The 19,510-nt window shown below is 37.4% G+C and overlaps 4 protein-coding genes across 6 annotated transcripts; all 4 read left to right on the top strand.

The window, feature by feature from the left end:
* Nucleotides 1-3,805: 3,805 nt before the first annotated feature.
* LOC105186132 (chymotrypsin-1) lies at nucleotides 3,806-5,670 on the top strand. Its single transcript, XM_011146152.3, has 5 exons — nucleotides 3,806-4,088; nucleotides 4,314-4,495; nucleotides 4,746-4,871; nucleotides 4,965-5,222; nucleotides 5,349-5,670. Exons 1-5 carry the CDS (start codon nucleotides 4,034-4,036, stop codon nucleotides 5,481-5,483), a joined length of 756 nt encoding a protein of 251 aa, XP_011144454.1. The 5' UTR covers nucleotides 3,806-4,033; the 3' UTR covers nucleotides 5,484-5,670.
* A 945-nt stretch (nucleotides 5,671-6,615) lies between these two features.
* Nucleotides 6,616-8,550, top strand: LOC105186137 (chymotrypsin-1-like). Its single transcript, XM_011146165.3, has 5 exons — nucleotides 6,616-6,724; nucleotides 7,085-7,266; nucleotides 7,694-7,822; nucleotides 7,910-8,176; nucleotides 8,305-8,550. The coding sequence occupies exons 1-5, from the start codon at nucleotides 6,679-6,681 to the stop codon at nucleotides 8,452-8,454; spliced, it is 774 nt and encodes a 257-aa protein (XP_011144467.1). The 5' UTR covers nucleotides 6,616-6,678; the 3' UTR covers nucleotides 8,455-8,550.
* A 459-nt stretch (nucleotides 8,551-9,009) lies between these two features.
* Nucleotides 9,010-19,014, top strand: LOC105186392 (serine protease 53). Its single transcript, XM_025301360.1, has 18 exons — nucleotides 9,010-9,117; nucleotides 9,505-9,686; nucleotides 10,119-10,244; nucleotides 10,336-10,596; nucleotides 10,725-10,854; nucleotides 11,853-12,034; nucleotides 12,456-12,584; nucleotides 12,681-12,938; nucleotides 13,077-13,146; nucleotides 15,000-15,181; nucleotides 15,548-15,676; nucleotides 15,768-16,025; nucleotides 16,153-16,292; nucleotides 16,583-16,593; nucleotides 17,744-17,925; nucleotides 18,091-18,219; nucleotides 18,308-18,562; nucleotides 18,686-19,014. Exons 1-18 carry the CDS (start codon nucleotides 9,072-9,074, stop codon nucleotides 18,836-18,838), a joined length of 2,823 nt encoding a protein of 940 aa, XP_025157145.1. The 5' UTR covers nucleotides 9,010-9,071; the 3' UTR covers nucleotides 18,839-19,014.
* LOC105186146 (chymotrypsin-1) lies at nucleotides 11,037-16,642 on the top strand. 3 transcript variants are annotated; one of them, XM_019842869.2, is made up of 6 exons: nucleotides 11,037-11,516; nucleotides 11,853-11,863; nucleotides 15,011-15,181; nucleotides 15,548-15,676; nucleotides 15,768-16,025; nucleotides 16,153-16,642. In XM_019842869.2, the coding sequence occupies exons 1-6, from the start codon at nucleotides 11,471-11,473 to the stop codon at nucleotides 16,300-16,302; spliced, it is 765 nt and encodes a 254-aa protein (XP_019698428.1). In that variant the 5' UTR covers nucleotides 11,037-11,470; the 3' UTR covers nucleotides 16,303-16,642. The 3 variants fall into 3 exon arrangements, with proteins under 3 accessions (XP_019698428.1, XP_011144480.1, XP_019698426.1); XM_011146178.2 differs by lacking the exons at nucleotides 15,011-15,181; nucleotides 15,548-15,676; nucleotides 15,768-16,025; nucleotides 16,153-16,642 and adding exons at nucleotides 12,456-12,584; nucleotides 12,681-12,938; nucleotides 13,077-13,702 and having other exon boundaries at nucleotides 11,354-11,516; nucleotides 11,853-12,034; XM_019842867.2 differs by lacking the exons at nucleotides 11,037-11,516; nucleotides 11,853-11,863 and adding an exon at nucleotides 14,533-14,652 and having other exon boundaries at nucleotides 15,000-15,181.
* Nucleotides 19,015-19,510: the final 496 nt, after the last annotated feature.

Below are 19,510 nucleotides of genomic sequence, written 5' to 3' on the forward strand. Positions count from 1 at the left end.
GCGGGGGTGCGGGGAGAGCTGGCCGAGGCCAGGTCGAACAGGGGCTCGACTGGCCGGCCGGCCGGCCGGGTGGGGGGATGAAAATTGGAAAACTGCATTGTCCAGCCGTTCCAGCCTTCTGGGACACATTCGTTAGCGGGCATCGGCCGCTGACGATAAATTTCACGTATCTTCCACTTCCCCGTCTTTCAGCCGCGCTCAAATTAAAGATCAGCCCGATCGTGATTGCTCTCTCTCTCTCTCTCTCTCTCTCTCTCTCTCGCTCCCTCTCTCTCTCTCTCTGTCTCTCCCTCGTGTCTCTTTTATTAAATATCTCGACGAGTATCGAGTATCGAGAGGTCCGTTATGAACTAGCTTGGGACGATCCGCCGGCTTGTCCCGGCTGTTCCGAGCGGATTGGACATTTGTTGCCCGAATGTCGGATGAAATTCATCCATAAGAGGTGCGAACTTGAGGCCTCGCGTTCTCAATATTCTCGCGGTCTCACGCGACCGTCTATCGTCGTGAACTCGATCTCGATTGCGTCGGATGTTCGACGAAAGCCGCTGCGGCTCGAATCCGGCGTCTTGTTGCGACACGCAGCCGAAGAGTCTCGCGTTGCGCGTCGCTCTGTGACTCTCTTCGAGGGAACACGATCTCTGCTGCTTGACACAAAATTAGAGCGGGATGGAGAGACGAGCTCTCAACGATCGACGCGCGCGCGCGTATTAATTGAGTCGTATGGGGCGCTATTGAAAGCGCGAGACATGTCGATACGGCCGGATCCCGCGAGCGAACGAGCGAGCGCGGAAAATTCGGCGCGACGGGAATAATACGCGAAATTTCGCAGTGAAGCAGCTTCGATTGGACACACACGCCCCGCGCGGCGACGCGTAACGCGCGCGGAATTTTATACGCGCTCGGCTCGAGCCGAGCCGGGCTCGCTCGAAAACGCAACCGATCTTTCTCCGACTTTTCCGCGCGCCCTGCGCGCGTTGCACATTTCACGCATCATTTTTCTTTTATTACTTTTCCCACCCCTTTTTGCTTTTTCTTGCTTCCTCGTTCCTGCTTCTCCCCCCTCCCCCTCCCGCCTTCGGTTTTTTTTTAATTCGTCGCGCGTTCGTGCGTTCAACGCGCGCCTTGTCGAAAGATTTCGATAGTCGGATAGACAAACGGCGGCTAATTTCCGCGGACCCGCCCCTGCGCGTGACCGAAACAAAAAAGGGGCCGCTTTCCGCCGTAAAAAGTGTTTGCGATCTTGCTTTGTCAACGGGCGGTTCAACTTTGTTGCTTCGAATAAACAACGGCCGACCAAACGAATGTAGCCTCCCAATAGCGCGCGTTCAACCTCGCTTTTAGCGTCCCTTTTCACGCAAATTGCCCCGAAAAGCTGGGCCAGTTAAAATGTTTACGTACGTCAAGTTTATTGCGAGGGGGATACATTCGGGCTGAAAATGCGGGCTTTTACAGGGCGCGCCGATAAAATGCGGTGTGATTTTTGCCGCGCCGTGACTCGCGGCATTTCGGGACCTTCGTGCTGATTAAAAGGCTGCGAGGAAGCGCGCGCGCGCGCGTGTGTGATAATGATTAATGAGCCGGCTCACAGCTTCCGTTCCCCGTGATATGTGGATGCGCGCGTTAAATTCACACACCGGGGCGATACAAAGTTCATATCGGTAACAATGAGCTCGCGGGACGAGTGGTTTTTCACTCGCGGCGCTAATAAAATCGCGCGTCGTTTCTTCCGCGCGTCGCGCGATCGACGCGCGTGAATGGAACGTGCGAGCTAACGCGACATTACACATACAGCTGATTACACATGCTACGTACGCACACGCGCACGCGTATGCACGTCAGGATTCTACGTCAAACGGCCTCGCTACATCGGTTTGTTCCTGCCTTCGGCAGGACGGAAAGTTACCGCGAGGCGCCGTGGATTTGACTTAAGACACCTCCGGTGTCACATAATGAGCTCGAGCTCGTTAGTGCACGAAATGGCAACAGTTGGACGCCTTTTCCCGCGACGTTGGCCTATTATCATGACAAAAGTGTCGCGCGCGTAATCCTGAATGTACAGACATCGTCGCGGCGCGATTAAATCGCCAGCGGCGACGTTAATGAGTTAACGAGGGAATTTTTTTCAGGCCGCACGCTCTTCTCAGCCGAGCGATCACTTTGCGGAGTACATTTTTATGAAATGCCAAGGGCGAGGTGAACCTACGCTTCCCGTCGGGCTTCGCTCTGCGCGTCAATCTGCGCGATGAAGATGAAAGTGGATCTTTTTCACTGACGCACAAATGCGTTTCATGCCGGACAGTAGCGTTGCGTAATTAATTACCAAATCGGCAAACGTCGAGTCTCTTAGTCGCGATCTGAAGACTGAACACCCGAGGAGATCGACGAGTTATCTCATGAATGTCGCCGACGACAATCCGCCGACGGTTGCGATACGCAATACTCTCTGTGCCGCGCAATTAAGTTGAATATCGATCCTGCTAAATTAGGACGCAATAATACAAAGACATCGGCGGAGCAGGGCGCGCTCACGATCGCACGCAGCTACGCCGGAAATAATATTTTACTGCGCGTCCGGCATATTTCTCGGTCGTAGAAAATATGCGCGTTAATTGCGTCTTCGCGACATGCCTTTAAGCTCTCGAGATGATTCTACGCACTCGCGACCATTCAAGTGTCCCTCCCTGTCGCGTCGGAATTTTGCGCTCACACATTCGCGCGCGCGCACACGCGAGAATATAACACGCGTTTATACAATATTATATGCATTCATATTCGCGGATATTATATTCATAACGGAAACGTGAGAAATACGCATTTAATTAAGACACGTGTTGCTCTATGGAGTCCGTAGAAAACAATTTGGCGATTATAAATTGCTCGGTCGCTCACCGGCGGGCGTACAAATTTAATTGAAATATATGCACATTTTAATGGTATACAGCTTCAACAAATTTGCATTGGAGTTTGCGTTGATTTGCATTCGGGATGTGTTTCGTCGAGACAATCCGATTCACTTCGATTTGTACGTCGCACGAACGGATCGGTTTGATTGACTTTTAACAGTATTAATCAGCCGGTCGTTGAAATTCATCCTTTGCGCGTCGTTTGAGTAATCGATGTTACTCGATTATCACTTCTAAACAATTTACTTAAACAGCGACCTCGCGATTTAAGTCACACTATTTTTACGGGCAGATCGCGGCACGCACATTTCCTTCGTTTCGGTTCCAATAAATTTAGGACTGATTAATAAAACAACTGATACTCGCCCCTTCTCTTGGATGGCGGAGTAAATAATGACGAAGAAAGTATCACGATCCCTTAAAACAGTAAATATATCAAAAAATTAAATATTGTATCAAATTCGTTCTATAAATATTGAGCAATAAATCAATTAATTTTGTTTATTCCTTTACCTGTTTTTTCCTTCGTTTGTTTCACAGCATTTATCCGTGGAATCAAGTAGAAGGAAGCAAAATATAATATTTATCGTTTATTTATAATGAAAATATTATTTTTTTCAGGAATTTTGAAGATCAGATTGATAATAAAATGATATATGTACATTTTAGTTCAATACTACAATTATAAATTATGAAACACAAATGTGACTTTATATTTTATACATTAGATTTACGCATTGAGGAGTAATTCTTTTCTTTCTCCATAAAAAAAATAATTTGTACAAATATATTAAATGTACATTATATTATCCCTTATTTAACGTAAAATTGAAGCAAACATGTAACTAAGTAATATTTGACAGAAAAGAAATATACTTCGAATTGTGAGATTGTGATGACAGGTACTTTACAGTTCCATCGACGATGAAACATCGAGCAAATATAAGGCCTGCAGGTGTTAATTAACAATATTGAATGTGTAAAATATCTAATGCATACTTGCGATGTACCATGATGCAAACAAAAAGCCAGCTGTTGTCCAAGATCAAACACAAGTGCCACGTATAAAAAGGAACGCCGAGTAATCTATAGCATCCAGTTTGCAATTTCTTCTGGACACCTGAATTACGATGATCAAGATGATGAAGTTAGCCATTCTGCTCGTCGTTGCCACTGTTGCTAAACGTGAGTAAATAAAACTCGATGATCACAAAGCAATGACTTATGCTGAAGCACGAAGTTATATTATCCTATAATGTGCGTATTAATTATTATACATATGTAAAATTAAGTAAATGTCACACATTACTCATGCAAAAAATAAATAGATATCTTCCATCCATTTCACCGAATAAAACATCCTCAGATGAAATAAAAAGAAATAATTGCGAATTTTATTGCTATCTACAGAAGCATACGGCGATGAACCGGAAGCTATCGTGGGTGGGAAAGACGCCATGCCTGGTCAATTTCGATGTCAAGTTTCTCTTCAAGTAGATGATTTTCATATGTGCGGGGGATGTCTTATCAATAAGACCCATGTCGTTACCGCTGCTCATTGTGTTGATGATCCCGATTATGTCAATACTATGGTACGTAATTTTTCATTGTCATTGAAAAGATCCGCTCGATTATCGATTTTTTCACAGATACATGTTTCAAATATAATATATAAGAATTGGCGATTTGGGAAAGAGTAAAATTTTATTCTTATCTTATTGCTATAGTACATTTCTTGTTACATTGTATCTTATTATATCATTATTTTATATATATTATGTGACGTGCCCTTATTATTATACATTTCTACTGTTTAATTCAACTAAACTATTCGGCTCACAGACTGTTGTAACGGGAACCATCAATTGGAAAGGCGGCGAGAGACACAAAATCAAGTACATTCGTCCGCATCCTGGCTACACTGGTAACGAAGAAGATGCTTTGGCGAATGATATCGCTATAATCACTGTAAGTTTAGTTTTCTTGCTTTAGAATCCAGCTCTGGTTAAGTGCGAAGATATAATGCGCGTAGGCAATGCTTTCAAGTCCTTGTCACTCTAGTTGAAATGGCCGATCGAAGTAAACGCGTACCAAGGTCCGATTCCTCTAGCGGATTTGGATTACGCCACTGGTAATTATCGCGGTACAGTGAGTGGATGGGGAAAGACTAGCGAAAATTCGCGATCAGCTTCATTGTATCTACAATGGATGGAGACGAACGTTTTGAGCACGGAGCGCTGCATGAGCGAACATACAGATCCTCAAACCACTGTACGTCATATATGCGCTCTAGAGAAGAGTGGGAAAGGCATTTGCAATGTGAGTGTTTTATTTTATCCTACGCTCGGTGCATCTGAAAAAAAAATGATGCGCACGTATGCGTGTTTTTCATTGAGAAAAAGAGAAATTGAGCGAGCCACTAATTAAATATATGCAATTTCTCAGGGTGACAGCGGTGGTCCGCTTATTGTCAATGGCCAGCTCTGTGGAGTCGTTTCTTGGGGCGTGCCTTGCGCTATGGGTATATCTGATGTATTCACGAATATTTACCATTATCTGCCGTTCATCAAGGAAAGCTAAGACCTGTATTGATTCAAATAATCACAATCGACTAGCAACTTATATTCCAAACATTTTTTAAGTTCTCAATTACCATACATGAGGCATAGCACATTTATCATCAATATCTTTGCCATAATATATGACTTGATATAAAAGCATAAGACATAAAACAATAAAGATATCATGCAGAATAAATTTTATGCGTATTTCTCTTGTCGACCTTCTTTTGTCTGCTACAAGAAGCTATGTTGACTAATGTCATATAAGCTAGCTTGTGATCATGTTACGAAGTGTGGACAATTAGTTGGTGCAAATGCATCGTGTATAAAGAGTGTTAATTTGTAGGTGACTATTGTTTTTAACGAATAACTGGATGCTTGAGACTTAATAAATTATATCTCATTATTTTACACGCATGTCTCCCAAATATAAAATACTAAAGGGTTACCCACGTAGATGATAAAATATCACCCATCTGCTCAATTATACCTGAATACAAACTGTTGAACGGTATTTTATCCGGTTAATTGTTTTTCAATAACCGGAAACCGGACATACAGAATTATTGCTATGATGCACAACATAATACACATTTCTTCACTTTTGATTTCGATAAAACATTTAGGACTAATTGATAAAATGATGTTCCACCGCGCAAAGAATGATATTTTACATTGCGTTTATAATGATAACATTACTTTTTCAGAAGATTACACTGTTAGCAGAATTATATGCATTTTAACTTAATATTATGGAACGAACGTGACTTACGCTTTATGTGTTACTTTTACGCGAAATCGCGTAAATCGAGAAATAATTTTTACTTTCTTTCCCGTCAAAACGAACAAATCTGTACAAATAAGTATAATATATATTAAATCGTCCCCATTTAACGTAGAATTAAAGCAGATATATGACTAAGTAATATATTTATCTACTGACGCGAAAAAAATATACTTCAAATTGTGAGGCGATAATTACATCTTTTTATCGACAGCTGAAGCATCAAGCAAATACACGGTGTACAAGTGTTATTATCAATTGAATTGTAAAATATGTAATGTATACTTGCGGTTTACTATGGTGCAAACAAAAAACCAGCTGCTGTCCAAAGTCAAACACAGGTATTGCGTATAAAAGGGAACGCTGAATAGTCTACAGTATCCAGTTTGCAATTCTTTCTGGATGCGTCTCTTGAATTACGACGAAGGAGATGATGAAATTAACTTTACTGCTCGTTATTGGCGTTATTGCCAGACGTAAGTAAACAAATCTCGGTAATAAACAATTAACAACTTATGTAGAGACAAAGTTTTTCAGTATATCTTTATATTACTTGTCGTACAAACTTCTAAACTTCTAAACGATGAAGAAAAAGAAAATATTAATACGTGGACTAAATTAAAATACCTGAATTTCATGAAACACATTTCTCACAGATATTATTCTATAATTATGGATATTAATTATTATACATTTATGAAATTATGTAAATGTAACATGTATGGAAGAACATACGTAAAAAAAAGTAAATAAATATCTTCTGTCTATTTTGCCGCTTAAAACATCTCTAAACAAAATAGAAAAAAAATAATCATGGACATGATTATTACTTACAGAGACATACGGCGATGAACCAGAAGCCATCGTGGGTGGCAACTTAGCCAGGCCAGGTCAATTTAAATTTCCAGTTTCTATTCAAGTAAATGATGCGCATATATGCGGAGGAAGTCTTATTAGCGATACTCATATCATTACCGCTGCTCATTGTGTTGCAGATCCCAATAACGTTAAAAACATGGTACGTATATTGACACTGGAATCGAAAATCGATTCACACGCTTATCGACTTTTTCATAGATACATATTTCAAATATAATATATAAAAATTAGCGCGACGAAATTTCTCTTTTTCATCAATTCACACGATTATCTTCTAATTAATTGTGATTGTTATTTAAAAAATGATACAATAAAAATATAGCACTGCCAATATCCAATGAAACCGGAAATATAAAAGATCTTTAAAAGTTAGATTTAGTATTACAAGATCTGTATACGGATCTTGTAATAAAATTTCATTTTTTTTATACTATAATACAAGTAATACAATTTTACTGTAATATATTTCTTTTGTTACATTATATTTTATTATATCATTATATTATTATATATATTTACTTATTACATTTCTACTGTTTAATTCGTCCAAACTATTCGACACACAGAGTGTTGTATCGGGAACCACCGACTTGTTAAGAGGCGGCGAGAGACATGAGATCAAGTGCGTTCGTCCACATCCTGACTACTCTGGTCGAAAAAAACATGCATGGAGGAATGATATCGCTGTGATCACTGTAAGTTCACTTCTGGTTCTTTTAGAATCCGCTAAATGCGAAGTTATAACGCGCGTAGGCAACGTTTTAAAGTATTTGTCCCTCTAGTTGAAAAAGACGATCAAAACAAACCCATACCAAGCTCCGATTCCTCTAGCGAATATGGATTATGCCACTGGCGATTATAAGGGTATAGTATGTGGATGGGGATTAATCGGCGAAACCTTGAAAGATTTGATTGACTCTACACTGAAACTTAGATCGGTCGAAATGAATGTTTTGAGCACGGAGGATTGCATGAAGGAACAAACACATGCACAAACCAATAACAAACATATATGCACTCGGGCGAACGTTAATAAAGGTTTCTGCACTGTGAGTGTCTTACCTTACTTTATGTTTTACTTTACGTGCATTTGAAAATCAGTACTCGCACGTATGCGTATTCTCATTGGGAAAGAGAAACTGAACGAGTCACTGATCAAAAATATGCAATTTCTTAGGGTGACAGCGGTAGTCCTCTTATGGTCAACGGCCAGCTCTGTGGTATTGTCTCTTGGTCCAAGTCGTGCGGTGGAAGTTTACCTGATGTATACACGAATATTTACTATTATCTGGATTTCATTAAGGAAAGTCAAAACATATGCCGATGATATAATTAATTACAATCGACTGGTAACTTATATACCAGACACTCTTTTAAGATTTTCATCACCACGTGTGATATATGGTACAATTATCATTAATATCTTTTCTCTAATTAAATATAAAAGCATAAGATAAACAATAAAAATAATAATGAATAAGCAGAATAAATTGTGTGCGTGTTTCTTTTACCGACTCCACTGTTTTTATAAAGACTAATGATCAGTATAGAGTTATTTTTGATAAATCATGTTTGGCGACCAGCGTTTACGCGGTGGGATATTCCAAAACTATGTTTTGACTCATGCTGTAAGAAGCTATATAATATATCTATCTATCTACTGACGGGAAAAAAATATATTTTAAATTGTGAGACGTTAACTCTGTCTCTGTATCGACGCCTGAGGCTTCGAGCAAATATACGGTCTACAAGTGTTATTAACAACTGAATGTGTAAAAATACATAATGCTTGCAATATACTTGCGGTGAACTATGGTGCACACAAAGAGCCAGCTGTTGTCCAAAGTGAAACAGAGAAACTGCGTATAAAAGGAGCGCTGAGTAGTCTACAGCATCCATTTTGTAATTTCATCGGAATCCGATTCCTGTATTAGGACGATCGACATGATGAAGTTAGCCATTCTGCTCGTCATTGGCGTTATTACCAGACGTGAGTAAATAAATCTCGATAATAAAAAATTAATAACTTATGCAGAGACAAAATTTTTTAGTGTATCTTTATATTCCTTGTCTTACGAACCTATAAATGAAAAAAGAAAATATTAATACATCGTCTAAATTAAAATATGTGATTTTCATGAGACACATTTCTGATAGATACTATTCTATAATTACGGATATTAATTATTATATTAATTGTTATACACATGTGAATTTATTATACATATCTAAAATTATATAAATGTAACATATATGGAAAAACTTACATAAAAAAAAGAATAAATATCTCCCGTCTATTTTACCGAATAAGACATCTCTAAACGAAATAAAAAAAAATAACTTAGACTTGATAAATAGACTTGATTATTATCTACAGAGGCATACGGCGACGAACCGGAAGCCATCGTGGGTGGCAATTTCGCCACGCCCGGTGAATTTAAATTTATAGTTTCTCTTCGAGTACGTGGTCTTCATATATGCGGGGGAAGTCTTATCAGCGATATCCATGTTGTTACTGCTGCTCATTGTGTTGAAGATCTCTATTCCGTTGATGACATGGTGTGTACATTGACATTGAAATCGGAAATCGATTCACTCGATTATCGATTTTTTTCATAGATATATATATCCCAAATATAATATACAAAAGTTAATGCGACGTGGAACTTCTCCTTTTCATCAATTCACATGTTTAATGTGAATCCTAATTAATTGTGACATTGTTATTTAAAAAAATGATGCAATTAAAATATAGCACTGTCGATATTCAACGAAATAAAGACTATGAGAGGTCTTAAAAAGTCTGTACACAAATCTTATATCGTAATAAACTTTTGTTTTTAATTTATACTATGATACAAGTAATATGTTTTTATTATAATACACATTTTTTATTATATTATATTTTATTATATCATTATATTATACATGTTTCTTTATTAGATTTTTACTTAAAATTATTTTAATTTGTCCAAATTATTCGGCCCATAGACTGTTGTAACCGGAACCATCAACTTGAGAAAAGGCGAAAAACACAAGGTCAAGTGCATTCGTATGCACTCTGGCTATACTGGCGACGAAAAGGATGGCTTGCCAAATGACATCGCTATGATAACTGTAAGCATATTTGTAGTTCTAGAATCTAGTTCTAGTTAAATGCGAAGATGTAATGCGCGTGGACAACAGTTTAAAGTACTTGTCTCTTTAGTTGAAGTCGCCGATCAAAATGAACGCGCATCAAGCTCCGATTCCTCTAGCGGATATGGATTATGGGAAAACTGGTGGCTATAAGGCTATAGTATGCGGATGGGGATATCTTAAGGAATTGTCGAGAGAGTCTCCAGTGAGACTTAGAAAGGTCGAAATGGATATTTTGAGCACGGAGCACTGCATGAAGGAACAAACATATGCACCAATCTATAAGGAACATATATGCACTCAGGCGAACGTTAATAAAGGTTTCTGCAGTGTAAGTGTCTTACCTTACGTTACGCTATCCTTTATGTGCATCTGAAAATGAATACGCGCACGTATGCGTATTCTCATTGGAAAAGAGAAACTGAGCAAGCCACTGATTAAAAATATGCAATTTCTTAGGGTGACAGCGGTGGTCCTCTTATTGTCAACGGCCAGCTCTGTGGTATCGTTTCTTGGACCGAGTGGTGCGGTGGGGATTTACCTGATGTATACACGAATGTTTACTATCATCTGGACTTCATTAAGGAAAGTCAAGACATGTGCTGATAATCCAACTAATCGCGATCGATTGACAACTTATATTTTTTTTAATTTTCAATTACCACGTGTGAGACATGGTACATTTATGATCAATATCTTTCCTATAATTAATATAAAAACATGAGATAAATAATAAAAAATATCATAATAAATAAATTTGAATTTTGGACATGTTTTTTGTTGACTCCACTGTTTAAAAACTTTATAAAAACCGACGATCAACATAGAGCTCTTTTGATAAATCACGTTTTGTCACCAGCGTTTCCGCAGTGTGATATTCTAAAATTACCTTTCGACTGATGCTATGCGGAGCTATATAATATATCTATCTACTGACGGGAAAAAAATATACATCAAATTGCAAGACGATAATTACGTCTTTATATTGACGGCTGTGGCATCGGGAAAATATACGGTCTACAAGTGTTATTAACAATTGAATGTATAAAATACATAATACTTGCGATGAACTATGATGCAAACAAAAAGCCAGCTGTTGGCCAAAGTCAAACACAGATACTGCGTATAAAAGGGAACGCCGAATAGCTTACAGTGTCCAGTTTGCAACTTTTTCTGGACGCGTTTCTTGAACTACGACGGTCGAAATGATGAAGTTAGCTATTCTCCTCGTCGTTGCCGCTATTGCTAAACGTGAGTAAATAAAACTCGATGATCGAAAATCAATAATTTGTGTGAAGAAAGTTATCCAACGTATTTTTATATTATTTGTTTTACGGACTTCTAAACGATAAAGAAAAAGAAAATATTAATATGTGTGCTAAATTAAAATACGTGACTTTCATGAGACACATTTCTGACAGATATTATTCTATAATTACAGATATTAATTATTATACATGTATGAAATTATGTAAATGTAACATATATGGAAGAACTTACATAAAAAGATTAATAGATATCTTCTCTCTATTTTACCGAATAAAACACCTCTAACCGAAAAAAAATAGACTTGATTATTACCTATAGAGACATACGGGGATGAACCGGAAGCTATCGTGGGTGGCGATTACGCTGTGCTCGGTCAAATTAAATATATAGCTTCTCTTCAAACGAATGGTGGTCATATGTGCGGGGGAAGTCTTATTAGCGATACCCATGTTCTTACCGCTGCTCATTGTGTTGAAGGTCTCCACTCCGTTAATGACATGGTATGTACATTGACATTGAAATCGAAAATCGATCCACTTGATTAACGATTTTTTCATAGATATATGTTCCAAATATAATATATAAGAATTAACGCGACGCGGAACTTTTCCATTTCATCAATTCACACGTTTATCTTCTAATTAATTGTGACACAGTTATTAAAAAAAAATGGTACAATTAAAATATAAGACTGCCGATATTCAACGAAATAGAAACTATGAAATGTCTTAAAAAAGAAAAAAGTCTGTACACAAATCTTATACCGTAATAAAATTTTGTTCTTAGTTTATACTATAATATAAGTAATACAATTTTACTATGATACTTTTTTTGTTACAGTAGATTTTATTATATCATTGTATTATATATATGTTTATTGTATTTCTACTATTTAATTCGTCCAAACTATTCGGCCCACAGACTGTTGTAACAGGAACCATCAACTGGATGATAAGCGGCCAGACCCACAAGATCAAATGCATTCGTATACATCCTAAGTACAATGGTGATCCAATGGGTGCCTACAAATATGATATCGCTGTGATCACTGTAAGCTTTTAGTTCTACTTTTAGTTCTAGAATCTAACTCTGGATAAGTGCAAAGTAAAGTGCGTAGGCAATGTTTTCAAGTACTTGTCTCTCTAGTTGGTGAAGCCGATCATAATAAACGCGAATCAAGCTCCAATTCCTCTAGCGAATATGAATTACGCCACTGGCAATTATAGGGGTACAGTATGTGGATGGGGATTGATCAATGAAAGGTGGAATATACCTATATTCAGACTTAGATGTGTCGAAATGAAGATTTTGGAAACGGCACACTGTATGAAGGAACATACATATCCACAAACCTCTAAGGGACATATGTGCACTAAGGCGGAAGTTGACAAAGCTTTCTGCAGTGTAAGTGTTTTACCTTATTTTACGCTTTACTTTACTACGTATATCTGAAAATGAGTATACGCATCTGAAAATGAATATTCCCATTGGGAAAGAGAAACAATTGAGCGAGCCACTAATTAAAAATATGCAATTTCTTAGGGTGACAGCGGTGGTCCTCTTGTGGCCAACGGCCAGCTCTGTGGCATCGTCTCTTGGTCCAAACGGTGCGGTGGGGATTCACCTGATGTATACACGAGTGTTTACGATTATCGGGACTTCATTAAAGAAAGTCAAATGATGTGCTGACAATTCAACTAATTACAATCGACTGGCAACTTATATTCCAGACATTCTTTTTAATTTTCAATTACCATGTGTAAGACATGGTACATTTATGATGAATATCTTTCCTATGATTAATATAAAAGCATGAGATAAACAATAAAAAATATCATAATAAATAAACAAAATTAATTTTAGGCATGCTTCTTTTTCCGACTCTACTTTTTTTTATAAAGACCAATGGCTAGTGTAGAGCTTCTTTTGATAAATCACGTTTGGCCACCAGCGTTTCCGCGGTGTGATGTTCTAAAATTGTAAATTATTATACATTCCGATCAATGCTATGACTTGTTAAATTTGGCCGATTTGTCGTATAAGCTTGTTTGCAATCATATTACAAAGTGTGGAAAACTAATTGGTACATAGTGCATGGTGTATAAGGAGTGTTACTTTATAGGTGACTGTATTAATTTTGACGAATAATTGAACATTTTTTTAATAAATTAAATCTCTTTATTCTGCGCACATGTCTCGCAAATAAAATGCTAAAGGGTAGATCGAATGTTTAATGAAATATCAATCGTTTGGTCAATTAAATTTTACGAACTGTTGAACAATATCTTATCCGTTTAATTTGATTTTCGATAATCGGAAATGGTTTCTTGGTTTATTATGTTGTAATAATGCTAATTTGCAGTAAAAAGCATATCCTTCGATACAATTATTATTTAAGTAGAAGACAGAAGACGTTTTGCGTAACGTTTCATTTACGATTATTCATGTGTTCCTTTGTGTTCGTTTCGGAGTGTCCCTCCGTGTAATGAAACAGAAGAAAGCAGAAAGTGATATTTACCATATTTGCGTTTATAATGATAATATTATACTCTCTCAGGCATTTCGAAGGTCAGACTGATAACGGAATAATGTGCGTTTGAATTTAATACTGCTATTATATATTACGAAACTCAATATTTTATTCTGTATTCTGTTTCGTGCATTACGAAGAACTAAATTTTATTCTTCTTTCGCGCGAAACGAAATAATTTATGCGGATGGATAAAGTCGTCGCTCATTTAAAGTGGAATTAAAATAGAGACGTATGACTGAGCGATATGTAATATGATATTTATTTAGTGACAGGAAAGAAATATATGTTTTAAATTGTGAGGTAACAGTCACATCTTTCTTTCGACGGTTGGGGCATCGAGCAAATATAAGGCGTACAGATGTTATCGGCAATTGAATGAGTAAAATAGGCAATATACGTGCAGTGTATAACACGGTGCAAACAAAGCCAGCTGTTGTACAAGGTTAAGCACAGGTTCTGCATATAAAAGAGCCACGCGGAGTGGCCACAGTATCCAGTTTGCAATTTATTTTGGATCCGATTCCTGAATTACGACGATGATGATGAAGTTAGCTATTCTGCTCGTCGTTGGCGTTATCGCCAGACGTGAGTAAACAACATTCGATAATCAAAAATCGATAACTTGTGTAGGAACAAAGTTAATCAATGTATATTTGTATCACTTGTCTTACGGAATGACGGAGAGAAAGAAGGCACTGAAATTCACGTAGTCAATTACAATAAAATATGTGATTTTCACGCGGCACGTCTTTGAGAGATAGCATCCAACAATTAATCACTACATATGTGTAAAATTATGCAAATATAACATAAATGGAGGTACTTGTATAAAAGAATGATCAGATATTTTTTTATCTATTAAATTTTCCCAGACAAATTAAATGTTCCCAGACGGAGTAAAAATAATTTATTACGGACTTTATCATCTACAGGGGCATATAGCGATGAACCGGAAGCTATCGTAGGAGGTAACGTGGCCACACCCGGTCAATTTAAATGTCAAGTTTCTCTCCAGGTATTTGACCAACATATTTGCGGGGGATGTCTCATCTCTGAAACCCATGTCGTTACTGCTGCCCATTGTCTTGAGAAACCTGATCATAGGATTGGTTTGGTACGTAAATAATTGCAGTTACTACCGGCTGCTAAATGATTCAATTATTGATATTTTCATAGATACAATTTAAAAATACAAATATAATATATAAAAATTGGCGACGCAGTACGTTTTTGCTTTTCGACCGTTGGCATCGATGTTTTCTAACTCATTCTGATCCTATTATTTACAAAAATTATATAATCAAAACAGACTCTGCTAATATCCAACAGAATTTTGAATATGAAAAGGTCTTTAAAATCTGTATGCACACCGATCTAATCATATCTTATTATATATCATTATATTACATAATATATATATTTTTCTATATTTTCTTATTATTTTTCTATTTTTAATTTGTTCGAACTGTTCGGTACGCAGACTGTTGTAACGGGAACCATTAACACGGGGAAAGGTGGCGACAGACACGGAGTCAAGTGCATTCGTTTGCATCCTGACTACACTGGTAAGAAAGAAGAGGGCTGGATGAACGATATTGCTGTGCTCACTGTAAGTCCACTTCTAATTCTAGTACCCAGTTCTAGTTAAGTACGAAGGTGTAATGCGCGTGTGCAACGATCGAAAATACTTGTCTCTCTAGTTGAAAGCGCCGGTCAGAACAAACATTTACCAAGGCCCGATTAAGCTAGCGAGTATGGATTATACCACTGGTAAACATCGCGGTCTAATAAGTGGATGGGGAAGGACCGATGTAACTTCAGCCCCTTCGCCGGTACTTAGGTGGGTCGAAGTGAACGTTTTGAGCTTGGAGCGCTGCTTGAACGGCCACAGAAATCCACCGAAAACCAATCCGAAACAAGTATGCACCCTGGAGAAGTTTGGGAAAGGTGCCTGCCAGGTAAGTGTCTCACCTTATCTTGGGCTCGGTTCATCCGAAAATGATTATACTCACGTTTACGTATCCTCATCGGGAAGAAGAGATGAATTGAGCGAGTCATTGATTCAAAATGTGCAATTTCTATTAGGGCGACAGCGGCGGTCCTCTCATCGTCAACGACGAGCTCTGTGGTATCGTCTCTTGGGTCACGCCCTGTGCTATGGGTGTATCTGATGTATTAACTAATGTTTTCCATTATCTCAAATTCATCGAGGAGTGTCAAGCCAAGTGCCCATAACTCGAATAATCGACCGGCAATCTATACATCAAATATTTTCCAAAGTTTTCAGTTACCACGCGCGTGTCAATACCATCATCGATATCTCTATTATATATATTTGATTGATATAGAATCATTATTGAAATAGATGTTAAGGACGCTTTGGTGGTGGTGTCATTTATAACTACACATTTGCTCATTTATTTCCGTTTCGGAATATCTCTCCATGTAATCCAGCAAAAGAAAGCAAAGAATGATATTTACCTGCATTTCTAATGATAATGTTATATTCTCTCAGGTACTTTGAAAGTCAGATTGATAACGAAGTAATATACGTTTTTATTTAATACCGCTATTACGAAATTACGAAACAAACGTGACTTTATGTCCTATTAGTTTTATGCATAATTAAAAGTTAAATTTTATTCTTCTTTAACGAAATAATTTATGCAATATTTATGCAAATATTTATGAAATATAATTTATATAGATGAATAAAATCTTTGGTCATTTACGGTAAAACAGATGTAAGACTAAGCAATATTATATTCACTTACTGACAGAAAAGGAATATACTGTACTTCAAATTGTGAGACGATAATTATATCTTTTTCTCGGCGGTCGAAGCATCGAGCAAATATAAGGCCTACAACTGTTATCAGCAATTGAATGAGTAAAATAAGTAATATGTGTAGTGTAACATTGTGTAAACAAAGCCAGCTGTTGTACAAGGTTAAACACAGGTACCGCGTATAAAAGAGAACGCAAAGTAGCTATAATATCCAGTTTGCAATTTGTTCTGGATCCGATTCCTGCATTACGACGGTCAAGATGATGAAATTGACTATTCTGCTCGTCGTCGGCGTCATCGCAAGACGTGAGTAAAGGAAATTCAATAATAAAAAATCAATAACACTTACATATAAATAATTCAACGTGTGTCACCTCCTGTATTTTATGAAATTTAAAATGGGAGAGAAAAATATTAATAAATATATATATATATATATATATATATTGAAATAAATTGAAATTTTTCTACGTGCACATATTTTAAGAATCTATCTTGTGAAAAATATAAAAATATATAAAATAAAAAAATATATAAAATAGTAAAGTAGTATGTAGATATTTTTTAGATATTTTATCGAGTGTACATTTTCGGACAGAATATAAATAATTGCGGAAAAGTATTAATATATTGAAATAAATTGAAATCTATAAATTTCTCTACGCACACATATTTTCAGGATATATCTCGTAATAAAAATCTATATATATATATGTGTAAAGTAATATATAGATATGTGTAAAGTAATATATAGATATCTTTTAGGTATTATATATATATATATATATGTAAAGTAATATATAGATATCTTTTAGGTATTTTATCGAGTGCGGCAAATTGTTAGACAAAGTAATAAATAATTGCGGAATGTAATTTTTACCAACACAGAGGCGTGTGGCGACGAACCTGAAGCTATCGTGGGTGGCAACTATGCCTCCGATGGTCAATTTAAGTGTCAAGTCTCCCTTGAAGTAGACGGATATCATATTTGCGGAGGTTGTCTTATCAGCGAGTACCATGTCGTCACTGCTGCTCATTGTCTCATGGATGAAGAATATAACAAAGAAATGGTGCGTACATGACAGTTGCTACCGAAAATTATTCGCTAGATCGAGAAACACGTGTAATATCAAACGGCGATACAGACAGTTCTCCATTCCTGCATTTCATGTCGCCATCTACCAATTCATTCTGATTCTTCTGTTTGATTCGTCTAAATTGTTCGGACAACGCAGATTGTCGTTACTGGGACCACCGCCCCGGCACTGAGAGGCGAGAGACACGAAATCAGATGCATGCGTTTGCACCCCGAGTACGAGAATACAAAAGAAAGCGGTTGGAAGAACGATATCGCTGTGCTCACAGTAAGTCTACTTCTAATTCTAGTACCCAGTTCTAGTTAAATACGAAGTAATGCGTGTGTGTAACGATCAAAAATACTTGTCTCTCTAGCTGAAGACGCCGGTCAAAGCAAACAAGCTCCAAGGTCCGGTTCCTTTAGCGACTGAAGATTACACCACTGGCGAATATCGCGGTATAGTACCTGGATGGGGAAAGACCGATATAAATTTACCCTCCTCAGCGGTGCTTAAATATATCGATACGGAAATTTTGAGCCAGAAGCAGTGCTTAAACAGTCACAAAAACCCACGAACCAATCCAACACAAATGTGTACTTCGAACAAGATTGGGAGAGGGGCCTGCCAAGTGAGTGTCTTATCTTACGCTTGTTGCATCTAAAAATAATTACATACACATATATGTGTCCTCATTATGGAGGATTAATGAATTTTGAACGAATCACTAATCAAAAACTGTACAATTTCTTAGGGCGACAGCGGCGGTCCTCTTCTCGTCAAGGGCCAGTTGTCTGGTGTCGTCTCTTGGGTTATACCTTGCGCTCTGGGTAGACCTGATGTGTTTACTAATGTTTTGCACTACCTGGACTTCATCAGAAGCGCCCAGAAGCCACTCACGTGCTGATAACGCGAATAATTAAATCAATCGGCAAAGCTTCAGGTATTTTCTAAAGTTTTAGGTTTCACACATGAAACATGCTAGTACTGTCATTATTTTCATCTCCCCTGGAGAGAGTTAATACAAAAGCGTAAAATAAAGAAAAAAAGTGTCATACAAAATAAATATTGTGCATCCTTTAAGATACTCTTTAATTTTTTTTTCCCAGTAAGGTTAACGAATATACAATTAAAAGAATATTTTTCCCAAGTCATATCCAGCGATCCCGCTCTCTCGAGCATGTACGAGGGCAGTCTGAAAAGTTCTCGGCCTGACACATAGATGGCATTAGAAACTGTCAAACTATAATTGTATTGGAAAGTGGCATCCCTGATATAAACCTATGTAAAATTTTATTCGATCTGTCAAGTCATTCGAGTAGTAGCACCAGTTGAAAAAGTTTTGTGCAAGATGGGTGCTAACAATTGACCAAAAACGCATTCGAATGCGTATTTCTTCTTCAAGCGTGTTTGGCACATTTTAATCGTTTTAAGCAAAATAAAATGAATTTCAAGCGTCGTTTCATAACTATTGATGAAACTTGAATCCATCACTATACACCAGAGCGAAAAGAACCTTCCGGAATCACACTTTAATAATGGTATCGAATTATCGGAAAGACGTTGGAATAAATGTATT

This window comes from Harpegnathos saltator, unplaced genomic scaffold (genome assembly GCF_003227715.2).
Source record: "Harpegnathos saltator strain DR-91 unplaced genomic scaffold, Hsal_v8.6 scaffold414, whole genome shotgun sequence".
NCBI lineage: Eukaryota > Metazoa > Arthropoda > Insecta > Hymenoptera > Formicidae > Harpegnathos > Harpegnathos saltator.

Excerpts from the sequence above, each read along its gene's own strand:
- LOC105186132 (XM_011146152.3), top strand. The coding sequence starts at position 4,034 with ATGATCAAGATGATGAAGTTAGCCATTCTGCTCGTCGTTGCCACTGTT. Across the intron at positions 4,089-4,313 it reads CGTTGCCACTGTTGCTAAAC|AAGCATACGGCGATGAACCG; the intron begins GTGAGTAAATAA and ends TGCTATCTACAG. Across the intron at positions 4,872-4,964 it reads ATGATATCGCTATAATCACT|TTGAAATGGCCGATCGAAGT; the intron begins GTAAGTTTAGTT and ends TTGTCACTCTAG.
- LOC105186137 (XM_011146165.3), top strand. The coding sequence starts at position 6,679 with ATGATGAAATTAACTTTACTGCTCGTTATTGGCGTTATTGCCAGAC. Across the intron at positions 6,725-7,084 it reads TATTGGCGTTATTGCCAGAC|AGACATACGGCGATGAACCA; the intron begins GTAAGTAAACAA and ends TATTACTTACAG. Across the intron at positions 7,823-7,909 it reads ATGATATCGCTGTGATCACT|TTGAAAAAGACGATCAAAAC; the intron begins GTAAGTTCACTT and ends TTGTCCCTCTAG.
- LOC105186392 (XM_025301360.1), top strand. The coding sequence starts at position 9,072 with ATGATGAAGTTAGCCATTCTGCTCGTCATTGGCGTTATTACCAGAC. Across the intron at positions 9,687-10,118 it reads TCTATTCCGTTGATGACATG|ACTGTTGTAACCGGAACCAT; the intron begins GTGTGTACATTG and ends TTCGGCCCATAG. Across the intron at positions 10,245-10,335 it reads ATGACATCGCTATGATAACT|TTGAAGTCGCCGATCAAAAT; the intron begins GTAAGCATATTT and ends TTGTCTCTTTAG.
- LOC105186146 (XM_019842867.2), top strand. The coding sequence starts at position 14,604 with ATGATGATGAAGTTAGCTATTCTGCTCGTCGTTGGCGTTATCGCCAGA. Across the intron at positions 15,182-15,547 it reads CTGATCATAGGATTGGTTTG|ACTGTTGTAACGGGAACCAT; the intron begins GTACGTAAATAA and ends TTCGGTACGCAG. Across the intron at positions 15,677-15,767 it reads ACGATATTGCTGTGCTCACT|TTGAAAGCGCCGGTCAGAAC; the intron begins GTAAGTCCACTT and ends TTGTCTCTCTAG.